The 17,777-nt window shown below is 31.7% G+C and overlaps 1 protein-coding gene and 1 pseudogene across 1 annotated transcript; one reads left to right on the forward strand and one right to left on the reverse strand.

Moving 5' to 3' along the window:
* Positions 1-7,221: 7,221 nt before the first annotated feature.
* LOC126725238 (aluminum-activated malate transporter 2-like) lies at positions 7,222-11,655 on the reverse strand (annotated as a pseudogene).
* A 2,520-nt stretch (positions 11,656-14,175) lies between these two features.
* LOC126724789 (GDSL esterase/lipase 1-like) lies at positions 14,176-16,343 on the forward strand. The gene is made up of 5 exons (XM_050429180.1): positions 14,176-14,476; positions 14,563-14,684; positions 15,119-15,349; positions 15,459-15,714; positions 15,825-16,343. Exons 1-5 carry the CDS (start codon positions 14,185-14,187, stop codon positions 16,067-16,069), a joined length of 1,146 nt encoding a protein of 381 aa, XP_050285137.1. The 5' UTR covers positions 14,176-14,184; the 3' UTR covers positions 16,070-16,343.
* The last annotated feature ends 1,434 nt before the right edge of the window (positions 16,344-17,777 follow it).

Below are 17,777 nucleotides of genomic sequence, written 5' to 3' on the forward strand. Positions count from 1 at the left end.
CTTTTCAGATGACTAAAACTTGCCATTAGTGTTTTTGCTTCTCAAAAAGCACTAGAAAATGAGCAAAGACTTTAATGCCAAGGTCTTGATATATCTTCTTTAAGGATGAGTTCATCATAGGGACTAATTAGTAATTAGCAACCATTATTTAAAGTTATATCTTGGATAAAAATCTTATTTGGAAATATAATAATATAATGTCGCATTTTTTTTAATACTCATTCGTCTCAATTTGTTTGTCTTGTTTTAAAAATCAAACTTTTTAAGAGAATAATAATTATTGTTTTGTCTACTGTATAAAAAGGTGTAAGTTTCTAGAACTACCCTCATTAATTTAAACTATAGAAAAAGAATGACATTGACTATTTAAATAAAGTAAAATGTAAGATAGAAATTTTATTTAGGCGAAAATGCACTTGTAGGGACACGATTTTGGTTAAACCGCAGTTGAGTTGGGTTCGCACGTAAATGGGCCCATACAATATCATTTGTAGAGAGTGGGATCGAAAGGCTAAGTCATGCTTACCCGACTGTGGTTTTGTTAAGATATTTATGCATGGTTCCAGTATGTTTGCCTCTGAAGCCCTTTCTCCTTTCAGTGGGACTGGAGGAGCCTCCCTTTTAGGTTACATATTTTTTCTTTTATACTCGCATGCGTTCAATTTCCTTCGTCCACGTGTAGGGTCGACCCTTTCACGACTGATACTTGTCCCATCAGTCTCAGACCTAAGTCATTGAGAGTTGTTGATAAAGTTAATGGATAAGGCTCTGTTAGGCGCAGAGATATGCATGGGGAAGGTGGCAAAGGAAGCCTTTCTTAGATATTTTAGATTTCCCTTCAAGCCCGTCCTTTTACCTTTCTGCCCTTATTCTTGGGTCAGCCGAGGACTGCACTGTCCTCGGCTGCTTTTCCGGGCCAATTGGGCCATACTATTCTTGAACTCTGGCCATGACCTTTTTCGGCTTAGGCCTTTGGACTCTTCATCAGCAAATGGGCCTGGCCCGTCAATTATTGGACCCCACAGCACTTTTGGTCCCTACATTTTGGGTCGATTCATAATTTGGTCCCTAAATTGATTTCACTCCTAGGTCAGTCCCTAATTTCAGAAAATCGTTTTTATTTTGGTCCTTGCCGACAACCCAGTAACAGAAAAATTTGAGGTGGCAGACGGAATGCACTGTGTACACAGTAAATGCTGACGTGGCTAATAAAATAATAATAAAATATTTTATTTGGCATTTTCTAAATGCCATGTCAGCATTTTCTAAATTAAAAAAATAATTTTTATTTTTCAATTTTAGTTTAATTCAAAAAAAATAAAAAATGAAAATAATAGAAAAACTGAAACCGTAGCTATAGTCCGAATAAGAAGAAAACAAAGCTTTTTTAGATTGAAAGGAATTAGGGTTTGGAGAGGGAGAGGGGGAGAGAGAGACAGACTAGATCGGACTTGGGATTCGAGTTCCTTGTGCTGCAGGAGTTTCTTGCGGTACTTGGCCACCGCATTACGGCATCGTGTTGGCTCTTCCACTTCTCTCATCTTCGTACTTTTGAAAATAGAGAATGGCTAACTTTGAAGAAATCGAACCAAGGTGGTTTTTAACTTGAGAAAGAAGTAGCCTCTTCAAGTTGTTGAGGTGAAGATCGATGGTTGTGGGTTTAATCTAGGCTCAGATCGATGGGGTGTGGCCATGGGTCTTCACTCTTCAGCCATGGGTTGGTGGGGAAGATGGGTTTTCAGCCATGGGTCTTAGGGAAGAAGAACAAGAAAGCTATGGAGATTCGGCCATGGCGGCACACCTATTCCCGATCTGCCATGGACGAGCCACCCCAAGCCTTATCTCCTCTGCCTACAGCTTTGCCTGTGGTCCAATTTTCCTCTCCTTTCTCATATTGCAAAACTTTGTTCCTCTTGTTCTGGGTTTTTTTGTTTTTGTTTTTACGAGAGGATGTGGAGTCGTTTGATTTTATGGGTTTTTTGTGTTTGTTTCCCAAGAAAATTTCTGGATTTGTGGGTTTGCTAGAGATTGGGTTAGTTACTATGTTTATGGGTTTGTTTCTTGGATTTATTTTTTGTTTTTCTGGATTTGATGGAGATTGGGTTTGGTTGCTGGATTTGGATTTGGGGTTTGCTAGAGATTGGTTTGGTTGCTTCTTGGATTTGGGAAGAACATGAAGAAAATTTCCTGTTAGTATCTAATTTAATTTTTTCTTCTTGTTTTCGTTTGTGTTCTTCTGATATGGGTTTGAGTTTTAGGTTGCTGGGTTTGGTCTGTGAAAAACACGAAGAACAAGTTGAAGAACATGAATATTAAGAAAAGAAAATTTTAATCAAAATTTTAAATTAATTAGATTTAAGGGTTTTCTTTAAATTTATTTTTTTTAAAAAATTATGATGTGGCTTTTAAAAAAATTAAAAACCTGACATGGCATTTAGAAAATGCCAAATAAAATATTTTATTATTATTTTATTAGCCATGTCAGCATTTACTGTGCACACAGTGCATTCCGTCTGCTACCTCAGATTTTTCTGTTACTGGGTTGACGGCAAGGAACAAAATAAAAATGATTTTCTGAAATTAGGGACTGACCTAGGAGTGAAATCAATTTAGAGACCAAATTGTGAATCGGCCCAAAATGTAGGGACCAAAAGTGCATTTTCGCATTTTATTTATTAATTTTTGAAAGATGGCTTCATTTTGGGACATCCCAAAATAGAATAGAGGACTAACAAATTGAGACGGGTGGAATAATACATAATGTCACAATTTACAATGAGGGAAAGGATATCAATGATATCCTATCATAAAGGTGTAACTTATGAAGAACACAAATCTTAGAGTATGAAGTGAATTACTAAAAATAGGCAAGTCCTTGACATTTCCCACATGGCCAAACCTCGAGGAAAAACCCACATTTATTGACACTATAAAATCTACCGTTGAAGAATTAGATTGAGTATTATTAATTTGATGTCGCAGAAGCTTGAAGAAAGCACACATAATATTCTCTTCGATGAAACAGAAACTAAATGTTAGTTTCTGGCAATAAACCTCAAATCCACGAGAGATTCTTTGAATCCACAAGATATTCCTTGAATCCACAAGATGGTAGGCCTTGAATCCACCAGAAAAAACAATAGATAACTTCTAAATTTTTATTAATCTGAAAACTGAACTACCTTGTAGGCTACAATAAATTTAAATAGTAAAAGGAAAACCTAGGGCAGCTAGAAAACGCCTAGAAACCCTAATCCGTGCTAGTCACGTAATTAGGTGGCAAAATAGTAATTTTTGCCAAAAATAGCAAAATTGAGATAGTTGTGAAAATCGAAATATTGTCTCTAAGAGACGTTCCAAAATAGACATGACTTTAGTTTGACTTTTAAACTAAAATTTGTTAAGGAAAACAAATATTACTATAAATAGTAAAAACATTGGTTTTGAGGCTTTAATGAATGAATTCGTCTAAATTAGGGCGACCCTCAAGGCTTGAGTTTTGATCAGAATGTTGTGTCCCTTCAACCTACCAAATTTCATATAATTTCAACATTCACTCTAATGGCTTCTACTAATTCCCTTCTTGATCTTGTGTCATGATTTTCGGCCAGTGACAGTGCCACTTGAGGACCGAGGCGGGCCTTGCCCCCCAAATTATTTGAAAAAAATTAAGGAAATATATATATATATATAGGAATTATCCTAACTAATTTGAAATTTTTTAAAGAACCTTATCATTTTGGCCCCCATACTTGATAATACACACACACACACACACACACACACACATATATATATATTTAAGAAAGTCTAAAAATATGAAAAAAGAGTCTAAAAATAAATATAAATTTCATTTAAATAGAATACAAATAATTACAATAATTCGACATTCACCATCTTTAAAATGAACACGTAGGTATTTTAACAATTAGCTTAACAAATAAAAAGGAAAAAAATTCTAATTTTTATGGCAACATATCTAGGGTTTACTTGTACCCCAGCAGTAAAAAAATTGAAAAGTCAAAGACTTTGTTGAATGTTGATTCGCCACACCAAGCCACCACAGGTGACTCTCTCTCTCTCTCTTCCTTTGCCTTCTTCTTTTCTTTTCAGTTCTTTCCTTTGGGCGGCTTTTCCTTTCAGTTATGCAATTTTGTGATTTGCAATGTAAAAAGTAAAACTTTTATCAAGTTTTACGATTGTCACACTCACACAGAAGCTTTATCAAGTTTTACTTTTTACATTGTAAGCTTGAGCCTTGAAGCTTCCGTGGTGGCCATCGTCCCTGTGCAGCACTGTGCCCCTAATCGGCTGACCACTTTCCCAATTCCCACTATTTCACGAATAGTTTACTTTATTTTTTTCATTTGTTTTTCCTTATAATATATTATTTGTTATTATAATAATCAATATATTATATAGCATAATACATTATAAATGTACTTGATTAAAATATATTACAATATTAACATGTATTTAGTAGTTTTTTATTATATTTAATACTACTATATTAACATTTACTTGATTTGTATATATTTATTAAATTATATTGTACATTACTATTTTAGATTTCATAAAAAAAAAAAAAAAATTATATTACCTCTCAAAGATAAATTTCTCGCTCCGTCACCATTTCCGACAGTCTTGCTACTCCAAAAGAAGCCTATGCTATATGTTCTACATCACAATCTCTATCCATATATTTTTATATTGTTCAGCTTTTAGTATTATTATTATATTAAGTATTAACAACAACACAGTACGCACCCCTCAACTCTCAAGATGAGCATTTTGCAGTTGAAAGATTAGATTGAGCCTTCTTGTACTACCAAACACCAATATTATTCATGTACGTAGCCGATCTAGTTGAACTTAATAGAAAAATCCACTAATTAACTCCAATAGATTTGATGAACCATGTTAGGACATATGTAAATCATGTAAAGAACATATGTCATTTAGAATTGGCTAATCCTTTGACAAAACGCACTTTACTTGTAATTGGATAGATACAGGATGTGTTTAATACTTCAAAGAATAAGAGTTCAAGTCCAAGTATTGAAGTTATGCAAATCTGTCCAAGAATCAAGTGAAAAAATGCTTTTCTTTAAAGCTCGACAAATAGCTCGATAGATGTACTTATTGAGATTTAAAAGGTGAAGCTCGACAGTTATATCTATCGAGAATTACGAAAATCATTTTTTCAGAACTGTTTTTCACGCATATCCAAGCTATGTGTTTAAGTTTTCTTTTCTCACAACCCTAAACATATATAAGGATTATTTAAAGCCTGTCTTACTTGATGTAAAGGTTTTATGCAAACATATTGTGACTAGAGACATATGCCTTAGTTCATCTTTCTCTTGAAGAAGCTGCTGCGTTTGTACGCCGTAGAGTTTTGTAATCAAGGAGCTTCTTGATCTTCATCATCTAGATGAATAGAAGAACTTTGCAGCCAATACCTTTCTCAAGTTAGTGTGTTAGTCATATACTTGGATCCGTGCATTGATTGGTTAGTCATATACTTGGAGCCGTGTATTGAAAGAAGAGATTGTCACTACATTACAAATCCAATTGTGTATTAGGGTAAGAGTTCAACTGTAGGTTGGCATAAGGTACTGAGATTCCTTTACTTGTAATAATTTGTTTTGATAATAGTAGATTTTCGGGAGTGGTGACCTTAAATTCACCCGGTGGGGTTTTTGCCTTGGAGGTTTTCCCCATTCGTAAACAAATTACCATGTCAAATTTATTTTTCGCTGTATTTAATTTAGTTGGTAATTTTTTTGTGCTATCATGCGTATTACATGTTAATTGGCTTAATTAATTCACTTGGCTAATTAATTGATTAATTTACCATAAGGGGTCAATACATTCTTAACTTATCAAACCATCAGAAATGGTAGCAGTATTGTTCCTTGATGGAGAACATATACGTACGTATATGGTTAATTGTTATGGTGACACTCGAGTGGCTGGAGTCTTGAAATGTGCAAGGGAGGCTAATTCATGAACTGCATCGGCAATCTTCACGATGCACAGTACAACATCAATTAGAGTTAAAGAAACTTCTGCAAATGGTATGATCTCTTGGAGAATAGCATCTTCCAAATGGTACGTATTAATTAAGTATGAATTTTAGGTTTTCAATAGCGGTTTTTGAGTTTTCAGTGTTGGCTGTTACTGATGTTGGACTTGGTTCATTTTTTTGACTGCTAATTCCCTAAGAGCTTTTCCAGATTCTGAGCAAATTTTTGTGCATGGCTCTTGAATTTTGCGTCCAAACTCGTTGAGTGTCTGTAAGGATGGCAAAACATAGGTCAGTGAAGTGACTCTACCACATAATTAAGAATTATATGTCATTAAGATTATTTGTGTTAGTAGTACGTGGTGTCAAGACTCAAGATCTCACTTTAGGGGGAACTAAATATATACTAATTAATAAAGCATTTTAATAATTAAAAAATTATTTAATTTATTGAAGAATTTTCATTTTCACTGGGGACCACTTAGACTTTAATTAAATTATAACCTTATTCGAAATATTTTGTAAATTTTCTCACAATTTATTTAAAATAAACAAAATTTAGTAGAAATAAGTATATAATTATCGTTTCATAAATTTAATATGATACAATGAACAGTAGGTCGTCGTCATATAACAAATTTTATAATATATTGTGATGACTTTAACAGATAGCGAATAAAAATAACCATAAGCAACAATAAGTTTACTCTTGAGGCAAAGTTACAGGATTGAGAAACTTAAATATTACACACAAGTGGCTCAGTAATATAAAATGATTGAAAATATTAAGTCATTGCATACAAGAGTGATCTACTTGAACGGAAAAATTAATCACCATTACAATCATAAACAAGTATGACACAGCACGTAAAGAATAATAAAATCATTAATTACACTAAAATGGATATATTTCTTAATTTTTTCTTAGAGAAAACATTATTTGAAATATATATGAACTTATTTGTAATATTAAAGTACTGCTATTGAAATACACTAGCAAAAGAAGGGAAAACATTTTTTTTTTGGGGTGTGGGGTAGGATTCTTTAAATGGTCTATCCCCCTTGCTCCTCCCTTGTGTTAGAGAAACATTTGGGGTTGATTATTTGAGTAAATACAAATTAATCTCTGTATAAGAGTGTTCTATACATAATGACTTTCGTGAATTAAATATCCATTTAAAATTTGAGTATTGCTAATTTACTTGGATTTCAAAGTTAAGGTGGTTGTTAAGAGTTTCAATTTTGTAGGTGCATTGACGAGTTAGAGTTCCAACTTTAATGTATTGTTTCCAAGGATGAAAGAACCCGAAACGATAGTGCCACTGTGCCACAGTTCCCATCTTGCTAGATATGCCTGGAAAAGAAGTTGAATTCAAATAACTTCAATAATTATTATTATTATTATTATTATCCTTTTGTTTTGTTTTTGTTTTTTGTTTTTTTTTTTTGGGGGGGGGGGGGGGGGGGGGGAGGGTGTGGGGGAGATAAGAGATTTAGAGCGATAATTTTATACCTACCATAGTTTCTTCATTGTTTCTTGAAGTGAAAATGCTTTTATATCCTTGAAGAAATGGTTTATCATCCACGAGCTGCCCATCCTTTGATACTATAAAGTAATCATCCCCAAATCCTCTAAGTTTGTATAGGTCAATATATTCTCAAAGTTAAACAAGTAACCATTAAGAAAAAAAAAAGAAAAAAGAAAAAGAAAAAAGAGGATTAGGAGGGCGAATTACAAATTAAGAATTATATACTAAGAAGGACAAGGACACCACACAAGATATAATGACACGGCAATTCATGAAAAATTAGCATACATCTTGGTATACAAAAATGAATTAATTTATAGGTATATATATTTTATTTATTTATAGGCATATTTTATGTTTAATTTAAGTTTTCATAATTGACAAATAACGATGGTTAAGAATTTTAAGAATATATTCAAAATCAATTTTTAAAAAATTATATTTGAAAATATAGTTTTCCTCCCAATACATTGTGGACACACAAATAAGAGTGCGTGTTATTGACAAATTTGAAATGGACACAATTATGGTGAGAATTTTGTAGGTTCATGCTTCTTAATATATGATAAAAAGTATTAATTTTATTTATATGATATAATATATTCTAATCACATTTATAATGGTTTATTATATTTATATGTTCTATAAAATATTTATCAATTTAATAAAAATAAGGACAAGAAAAAGAAAAGTACCTGGGAAGTAGAGAAAAAAAAAAGTTGTTGCTGGTTTAGTTAAACTTCCCGAAGTGAAAGGTTTTTAACCGTACATGTAGAGAAAGTATACTATGTTTCAATAATACCAACTTAGCATCTGTTTTGGTATTTCCTACCCAATAAATGAGTAACATCTGTTTCAAAAAACCACATCAAGCTATTCCAATAAGTTAATCACAATCTTCTATACTATCGGGAAGATAAATTAATCATTTATTAAAGTAGTTTGATGTGATTTTTTGAAACAAGTATCACTTATTTATTGGGTAGGAAATACCAAAATAGGTACTGAATTAGTATTACCGAAACATGGTATACTTTCTTGTACATGCATGGGTTAACCATTTTGGAATTGAAGGAAACGAGTCTTGGATTTAGCAATCATAAAGCACTAGAATACTTGAGAAACAACTTGAAGAAGAAAGGAAAAAAATGAGAGAGAGAGAGAGAGAGAGAGAGAGAGAGAGAGAGAGAGGTTATTAAGAACAAAGAAGGAGCAAAATATTTTGAAACTTTTTATTTTTTTATTTTTGATAATTGTGTGTGTGTGTGTGTGTTTTTTTTTTTTCCTAAGGTTAATTTCTTAGATCATTGTCAAAATAATTATGTGTTTATCATAAGTTGATGAATATCTAATTAATTTGGATAAAGATGGCTCCTAGCTTAGTTGGTTGTTTCTTTGATTTTGCTTCATCAATAAAGTTTTTGTTTTTGTTTTTTTTTTTTTTTTTTTCAGCCAAAAAAAAAAAAAAAAAATTGGTCTTAATGTGGCTCTGTGAGTGTGTGAAAGTAGACCTTGTAAGAAATTCCCAGGCTTTTCCATGTTGTTAGCTACCAAATTTTGAAGTTCTTCTTGAATCCAAACGGGACGTATACATACGCGTGTAACCATGGACGGAGCTGTTATTGGACTAGGGGGGGCAATGGTCCCCCCTAATTTTTTTAAAAAAAATATTATTATATTAATAGGTACTAACTTTAGCAATTTTGTTCAATAAAATTATACTTTGCCCTCCTTAATAATGTCATCAATTCTTTTGAAAGTAATGTTATAGCCACAAACATTTTTACAACATTTATACAAACTATTAAGGTAGCAAATTTTTATTGGTTCGTACACTTGCATCACTTTTTACTTATCAATAACCACTCACTACATTAGCAATTTGAAAAAAATTTGTAGTTTTAGCATTTTTCACTTTTTGAAGGACATAAAAAATTAATAGATTAAATCTAAAATAAAGTCTACAAGCCCACAAAAATTAGCCCAATGACAAAAATTACCAATAATAAAACTAAAAAAATTAAGCCCAATCAATCTATTTTACCCGGAACAAACAATTTGGCCATTTAAAAGATTTTAAACAAAAATCCTTAATAATAAAGCAGTAGACTCAAAGGCCGGAGTCGCCGCACACAGCTAGCAGAGAGTCGCCCCCCCTAACTCCAAGTCCTGGCTCCGTCCCTGCATGTAACAGTGGCGATAAAGCTACCAATGATGATTATGATTGCCCTCGATCTCATGGGCAATGACTTCCTTATCTTCTCGATAACTTGAAACAGATACTAAAAAGAAGGTCAATATGAATATCATAAGCCCATAATCATACCTCGCCTTCATTGCGGGAAAGAATCTCACAAATGTTACTGTTGCAGCTGAGCTGCATGCATTAATCACACACACATCTCAACCATGAAACAATAAGTTTTAAAATTTTGAAACTAAAACATTAAATTATCAAATTTTTTTTTTTATTATATATAAAGTAGAAGTTCTACTTTAGCCTAATTTAAATGTATATATATGTGTGAAACTATCTCTTAAAGACTTGAACTTCAGTCCTTACCTCCCACACCTCACAAGTACTTACTTGTGAAGTGACTATGGTACCAAGAGTGTATGGTGGTAAATTATCAAAATTTGTATGTAACATGTTTTGTACCAATAATAAAGAGGAAGAATCCAAGTACCATATATGGTCTCTCTTTGCTCACCAAAGAGAGTTGCTATGTGATGAACTCCTACACCAAGAGCACCAGCTGACAACGTTGCTAGCATCCTGTTTAAGCCTCTTCCCAGAGTTTATCCTATTGGGGAAAAAAGAAAAAAGAAAAAAGAAAAACGTTGCAAATGGAATTTTTAGTTTCAATTCTGAAGCTGTTATACCATAAATTGGTTTATATATATATATATATATATATATATAAAAGTTGCAATAAGCTTACCAACAGAAAACTCAAAGACAATAATGACTGTAAAGATAGCCCACACTGCATTTTTTTCGCCGAAACGATCATACAGTGGTTGAAAGTAGTAGAATAAGGAAACCAATGTGAGAGCCAGTCCTACTTTTAGCGAATGGATAATTCTCCCTTGGATCATCTTGTTCCAGTTTCTTAATCTTCTTTGCCCCCTCGACTATCTTATTAGCCCAAAACTTGAGACATCCACATGCAAGAGTGAAAAGTCCAGCATTTAATTTTCAAGACTTGGAGAAGCAATATTCATTGCTATAGGTTGAAAGGCAAGGTTACAAATGGTTGAGAGACAGGTAATATGTGGATAGATCCCAACAAGAGAGAAGGGTTTGGGATTCTATGATGTTTAGGGAAAATATCTATTTATACGTGTACATAAATGTTAAATGGAACTTAAATAGTATATTAGTGTGTACAATTTTTATGAACAACGTGAAAGAGATGCCCCAAAAGAAAAGAAGGGGATGTAATTATGGGAAGGGGGTATTCAACTTGAAGGGTCATATTAATTAGATAAAGTTGTGTTTTTAAATTTTGATTATTTTGAATCGTTGATTTGTTGTGATAATTTATATATAATAGCCAGGGTCAAATGTGTCTTGTGTTGGCAAAGTCATTCCAAAACCTTGTAGAATAATGGTTGAAGATCTACTTTAAAACCAGGGATGGAACTACCTTGGGGCTGAGGGGGGCCATGGACCCCCTAGCCTTTGAAAAAAAATTTCCTAGTATATGTATTAGCATAAAAAATGTACTTTTGATTCTAAAATTAATATCCTTGGCTCCCTCTCTCCCAAACAATTTACAAGCTGACCCATGAAACAAAAAATGAAAAAAATTATCAAATCATCTATTGTCTTGTTGTCCTAAGAATATCAAGAAAAACTTTTAGCTAAACATTTGGACAATTTACAAATCCGGATAACAAGGAAAATCTACAAAACAATTCACATATTCAGATAATAAAAAATAAACCTTTGGACACAGTCTAAGTAAGAAAAAAAAAAAAATTATAAAAAATTATAAATCCTAGCAAAACAAATCATAAAAACCTAATAATCTTTACCCAATTTCTACCTCTTATTTGAGAGCTTTTTGTCCCTCTCAAATAACTCCACCCCATAATCATAGAGATAACTCCTATGCTGCTAATCACTCCATCCACACACCAATTAGTGTCACTAGCAACTTGGATTAGTTGGTGTCTTTAACTCAATCCATGAAAAAAAAATTATTTTTTTAAAGAGCTGCTACTCTTTTAACACAACTTGTGGAAAATTTTTATTTTTTTTGAATGATAGAATTTTATTAATTTTTAATGTTTTTTTTTTTTTAACTTTGGGACACACTTGGCATTTATGCATAAATATAATACACATGTAAAACAACAACAATCTACTGTTTTATGCTTTACCTAAATTGCCACCAGAGCATGTGTGTGATTAGTCTATTGGTAATAAACTTTGTGCCTTAGCTAAATTAATATAGTGATGGGAAAAACTTTATTATTTACATAGTTGAAGACTCAAAGTTACCGTTTATTATCACATGATTGTTTAACAGATCTTTTTTTCTTTTCTTTTTTACTACTTTTTCAAAATGACAAATTTTTAAAGGAAAAGATCTCACATCTTTATGCTACCTCAACCTTAACCAAGTATAAAAAAAAATTCTTAACCAAGACACCAATAATTTTCTCAGCCTTTTTTTCGCTTAGTGCATGATGTTGATTAACCATTATTTTAGTTGTTTTATTATTGTAATACTAAACATGGACTTGAACTTTTAACTTTAACTACAGTTTTTGTATTTTTCTTTTTAAGAATCTTTTATATATAGCACTATGAAGTTACTAGGTATAGAATTATGTGAAAAGAATAAATAGATTTCTAAAAAGAAATTTATAATGCAGATAGAATAAAGCATTGGTCTAATCTCAGTCAGACCTTAAAAATATCAAGATGTGCCAATTGACTTACAAAACTCTTGATTATAAATATATATTATTGATTTAAAAAAAAAAAATTAATGCTAATAATGCATCATTGTCAACCTCTAGTATTAATATTCCAACTTTTTAAAATTTTTGAACAAATAACTTTGGCCCTCCTAAGTTTGAATTATGGTTCCGTTCCTTTAAAACCACGAGAAATTGCTTAGAAGCTAAATATTCTATTTCCTTGACTGTTGCCTTGACTACAGGTTGAACGATTGAGATTCATTAATTCTTAACTCTTGGCTCGACTCTAGTCGATCAGTTGAAACCCGAGTAAATTGATTTCTCAATTTGTAGACCATGATGATTTAGAGGACTAGGGATCTATGCTTAAGGGTTACAAGGTGTATTTAAAGTCATATTAGGTCATCATAAACATAAAAAGAACACTCAATGAAGAGAACTTACTGCAATGTCTGTGCACTAAGGGTTTGAACCAAGCGAAGTCTTCGGCTTCAAATTGAGGATTAATATTTAATAAGTGTCTCAAGTGAAGCCATGATGGATGGTACTTATAGAAATATTTATTAAGACACTTCTTAATCCTCAAAATTTTTTTATTAAGTTCCATATTAGATTATAAAATAAAATAAAAATAAAAACCTAGAAAACCATGATGGATGGTATTTGTAGCAATATATATCATGATATATATAATATCTTCATATGTTCTAGAACACACACACACATATATATATATATATATATATAATCAAGTGAAAATAGGAATTTGAAGGAAAAAAGAAAAAAAAAAATAATCCAATAGTAGTAGTATTCTGGAAGGGAGAGAAAATTGAATATTGATAAGTTGAAACATTTACTTCGACCTGCTTTGAATATCTTACTAGTTATACTATGTGTTTATGGCGTGTGCGTGAGTGTTCAATTCTTGATGACAAGTGAGATGTATGGTTTGCACCTTTAAAAAAAAAAAAAAAAAAAAGATGTATGAAATTAAAAAAAGCTTAATTTATCATTAGATATCAGGGCATCATGGCCACAAAAAGAGGCATCTTAAAAGCATGTATTAAAAAATAAAGCAAAAATGAAGTTGAATTTTTCAAAGCATGTCATTGTGAAACATAAAACTTCCAAGATAAACGTAACATCTTTGAATTGTCTTGTACTCTTACTAGTTAAACAGTATGTGAAACAAATTTCTTGATAATATTACGTGGTAAGCTTTGTTAACGGAATATGAAATTGAGACAAAAAGATGGTTGAATTATATCATTAGATATTAGAGTATTAAGACTTTGAACGTAGACTTTTTAAAAAGCGGTCCAGTTAATTGGTGCTCTTAGAACATTTATTAATTAATTATTTTAGAAAAATTTTAATATCACTTTAATAAAAAATATAAAAAGTTGTCAATTTTTTTTTCTTATAAAAAATTTACAAAAAAATATTTTTTAAACCAATATCTTAAGTTATCTATTAACTTTTCCCTTTAAAAATATCATTTGTCACATTTAAAAGTCAAAGATATTTGCAGGTTAGAGTAGTCAAATTGTGAATGTAGCCAATTTGAAACAGATAACCAAATGGCAATTGACCTCCTATCCTATGAAAATTTCAAATGAAGCAACTCTTCCTTTTTCCTCACGTAAAGCACAAATCAAGCCGCCTATAAATGAAAATTGCAACTAATGTGTTATGAATAAAAAAAAGTATCAAAGATTTAACATGATGGGTTTAAGGCTTCACTTATGTTTCTTGGCTTTGTTTTCAACTTTTTTAATCTCAATCCACGGCCTTGGCCCCCTTTGCCTGCCAGAGGAACATGTTGCTTTATTCATCTTTGGAGATTCATTATTCGATGCTGGAAATAACAACTATATCAACACCATTACTGATTACCAAGCAAATTATGAGCCATATGGGGAGAACTTTTTCAAGTATTCTACAGGGAGATTTTCTGATGGCCGTATAATTCCAGATTTCATTGGTAAAAAATTCTGCTATGTGTGTGTCTTCTTTACTATAGAATCTGAAATTTTGCTATATATATTAACAATTTTTGATTTATTTCAGCTGAGTTTGCAAATTTGCCGTTCATTACACCATATCTACATCCTGGTTATCATCGATATACTGATGGGGCAAACTTCGCATCTGCAGGAGCTGGTGCACTTGCTGAAACTCACCAAGGAATGGTATTTTTTTTAATCATTAATTTTAAGTAGGAGTCTTAATTTAAATACATTAATAGGATTGACATCTTGATCTTACTCTCTAACTCCTACTATTGGTATTGGCAATTGTGTGTCCTAAATCCTGATATGTCCCACCATAAATAGAGTATTATGTGTTTCTTTAAAAAAAAAAAAAAATTTAGAGCATTATATTTTGGGTAAAAGACAGATATAGTATATTAAGTTCTTCAATTAAATTCAATATAAATAGTTGTATTCAATCTAATTTTTCTTAGAGAATATATTATTGTTTGTTCTTTCTTGGTCAATACAACCTTGTGTTGGAATTTAATTAAGTAACCTAATGTATATTATTGTACTTAAATTTTACTCGTGTTTTTATGGCATAAGCTTTCTTGAAGGAAATGGTTTAATACCTTTTTGTTTATCCACAGGTGATAGATCTAAAATCTCAACTGAATAATTTCAAGAACTTGGAGAGTCTGTTGAGCAAAGAACTCGGTGATGCAGAAGCAAAAAAATTATTGTTCAGAGCTGTGTACATAATTAGCGTGGGAAGTAATGATTATGCAGTCCCTTTCACTAGGAATTCTAGCATTTTTCAATCCTACACTCCAGAAGAATACGTAGACATGGTGATCAGCAATTTAACATTTGTGATCGAAGTAAGAAAAATTAACAATTTATTTAATAATTGAAGCAAGTTCATTTTACTAATCGTGTTCCTTTACCTTATAGATTGTTTATACTCATAGCTACATATTGATTTGCTAGGAAATATATAAGAAAGGAGGAAGGAAATTTGGGTTTCCAAACTTGTCGCCATTGGGTTGTTTACCATTGGCAAGAGCACTAATTCCTGGAAACACAGGTGAATGCAAGCAGGAACTTACAGCCCTAGCAATATTGCACAATAAAGCACTCTCTGAAGTACTCCAGAAGCTAGAGAATGAGCTCAATGGATTCAAATATTCAATAACCGATACCTACACTATTCTTAGTGAAAGAATAAATAGCCCTTTGAAATATGGTATGTCATGACCATTTTCATGGTATAGAATATTTAATTATATATTGTTAAACTTTGTGTTTTAGTTATATTATGTCATTAACTGATAGCATTATAACCATGTTGTGAAGGTTTCAAGGAAGGGAATATTGCATGTTGTGGAATTGGTCCATACAAAGGAATTAATAGTTGTGGAGGGAAGAGATCAGTTAAAGAGTACGAATTATGTGAGAATGCTAGTGAATATGTGTTCTTTGACACTGGTCATCCTTCCGAAAAGGCCAACCAGCAATTCGCAGAGCAAATGTGGAGTGGAACTCTCAATGTCACAGGACCTTACAATCTTAAAGACTTGTTTGAAGACAAATGGGTGTAGATTTGATAAGCATTAAGTGAATCATTGATGTTACTATTAGAATTTAAATAAAAAAGTAAGTATGGATTTTATTTTCAAACTAAATTTAATAAATAGGTTCAAGAGTTCAAATCGTCATATTGTGTAGACAATTCAATTTATTTTTATTTTTGTAGGGATGATCTAGCTAGTTCATCGTGGTGACTATAGTGTAGCAGTATTATGTACATTTTTTTTTTGGCTTGTAAATAAACATTTTATAATTCAATTATCTAAGGATTTCAATCTTTAAGGACATGCATGCAAGACGCATTTAAGTATTTTTGGCTATTTTGAGATATCTTTAATATTTGAAGATTATCTTTTGTCAAGAGTATTTCACTATTTTGGTTATCTTGAAATATCTTAAATATTAGGAGATTATATGTTATTAAAAGGGTCTTAGAAGCACTCCCATTGTCCCACACAGTGTTGGTTATGAAAGCTATTAATAATACTATATATTAGTCACTAACCCGAATGACGCACGAGAAAGCTATTGGGTATAATTGTAACATTCTCAATTATTCAATAACTGTATGAAAGATACATTTAAAGAACAGATTAATCAAGATGAACTACAATAATAGCAAATATGTTAAACCATCTAACAACAAATGAAAAAAAAAGGTCTCATATTAATTCAATGAGAGAAACAAAACAAAAAACTAAATGTAAATTAAAATTATAAAACATTAATAGTGATCGTTGTAAACCACAAAACATATACATGCCTATTTAAAATCACTACTATCAAAAGAGATAGAGCACTGTTATCAACACTAAATATAAAATAATATAAATAATAAAATAAACAATGCAAGCCTGTAAACCACAAAGTTAATACTTGATAGACGTGGCAGAGGCATATAAACTTGAATATGAAAACTTCATAGGCTTGGTTAGGCAAAGGCACACAAAACAAAAATAAGGTTGAGAAGACAAAAGAACAAAAAGAAAAAGAAACAAAGCAAAAAGAGAGGAGCCTAAGAGCAATCCCATCAGTAAGTGTAGAAGTTTCTTTCTCTTTTATAATAAAAACCTATTTTTTCTATTTTACACAATCAATTTCAAAAGCACTTGTATCAGATTATCTTTAATACACCATCTTTTATTAAAATAATATTTTTTCACATTTTTTATTATTATTTCCCTTACCCATACACGGCCCCATCACCTTATCAAACACCACTTCTCTGAACACTCTCTCTCTTTCTTTTTCTCCTTCTTCTTTCCACTTTCTTCTTTCTTCTTCTCCTTCTTTCTTCTTCTATGATTTTTCTTCTTAAACATCTTCTTTCTTTCTTCTTTTTCTTTTGCTATTCTTTCTTTCTTTCTTCCTTCTTCTTCTTTTTCATTTCTAAAAAATAAATTCTTTCTCTTTCTCCGCCTCTCTTTCTCTATCAAATTGGTGCTCTTTTCAAATCTGGAAAAAAATCTCTCTACCAAGCCTCCATGGCATAATACACTCACACACTCTCTCTCTCTCTCTCATGGTGGCGTCAAGCTTGGGTTTTGGGTTGATTTGTATTTTGCCAAATGGGTTTTCTATTGTGTTTTATTTTGAGTTGTTTTTGCTTTGAGTTGATTTTAAGTTGGGTTTTGGGTTGATTATGTTTGGATTAAATTGATGTTGTAATGGGTTGGTTGTGGTAGCGGTGGTGGTGGTTGGTTAGTTGTGATGGTGGAT

Source organism: Quercus robur, chromosome 5, assembly GCF_932294415.1.
Source record: "Quercus robur chromosome 5, dhQueRobu3.1, whole genome shotgun sequence".
Lineage (NCBI taxonomy): Eukaryota > Viridiplantae > Streptophyta > Magnoliopsida > Fagales > Fagaceae > Quercus > Quercus robur.

What these genes read in the sequence shown, in the direction of transcription:
- LOC126724789 (XM_050429180.1), top strand. Translation starts at nt 14,185, where the DNA reads ATGAATAAAAAAAAGTATCAAAGATTTAACATGATGGGTTTAAGGCTT. An exon ending in CTGAAACTCACCAAGGAATG is followed by an intron (nt 14,685 to 15,118) that starts GTATTTTTTTTA and finishes GTTTATCCACAG; the next exon opens with GTGATAGATCTAAAATCTCA. An exon ending in ATTTAACATTTGTGATCGAA is followed by an intron (nt 15,350 to 15,458) that starts GTAAGAAAAATT and finishes TTGATTTGCTAG; the next exon opens with GAAATATATAAGAAAGGAGG.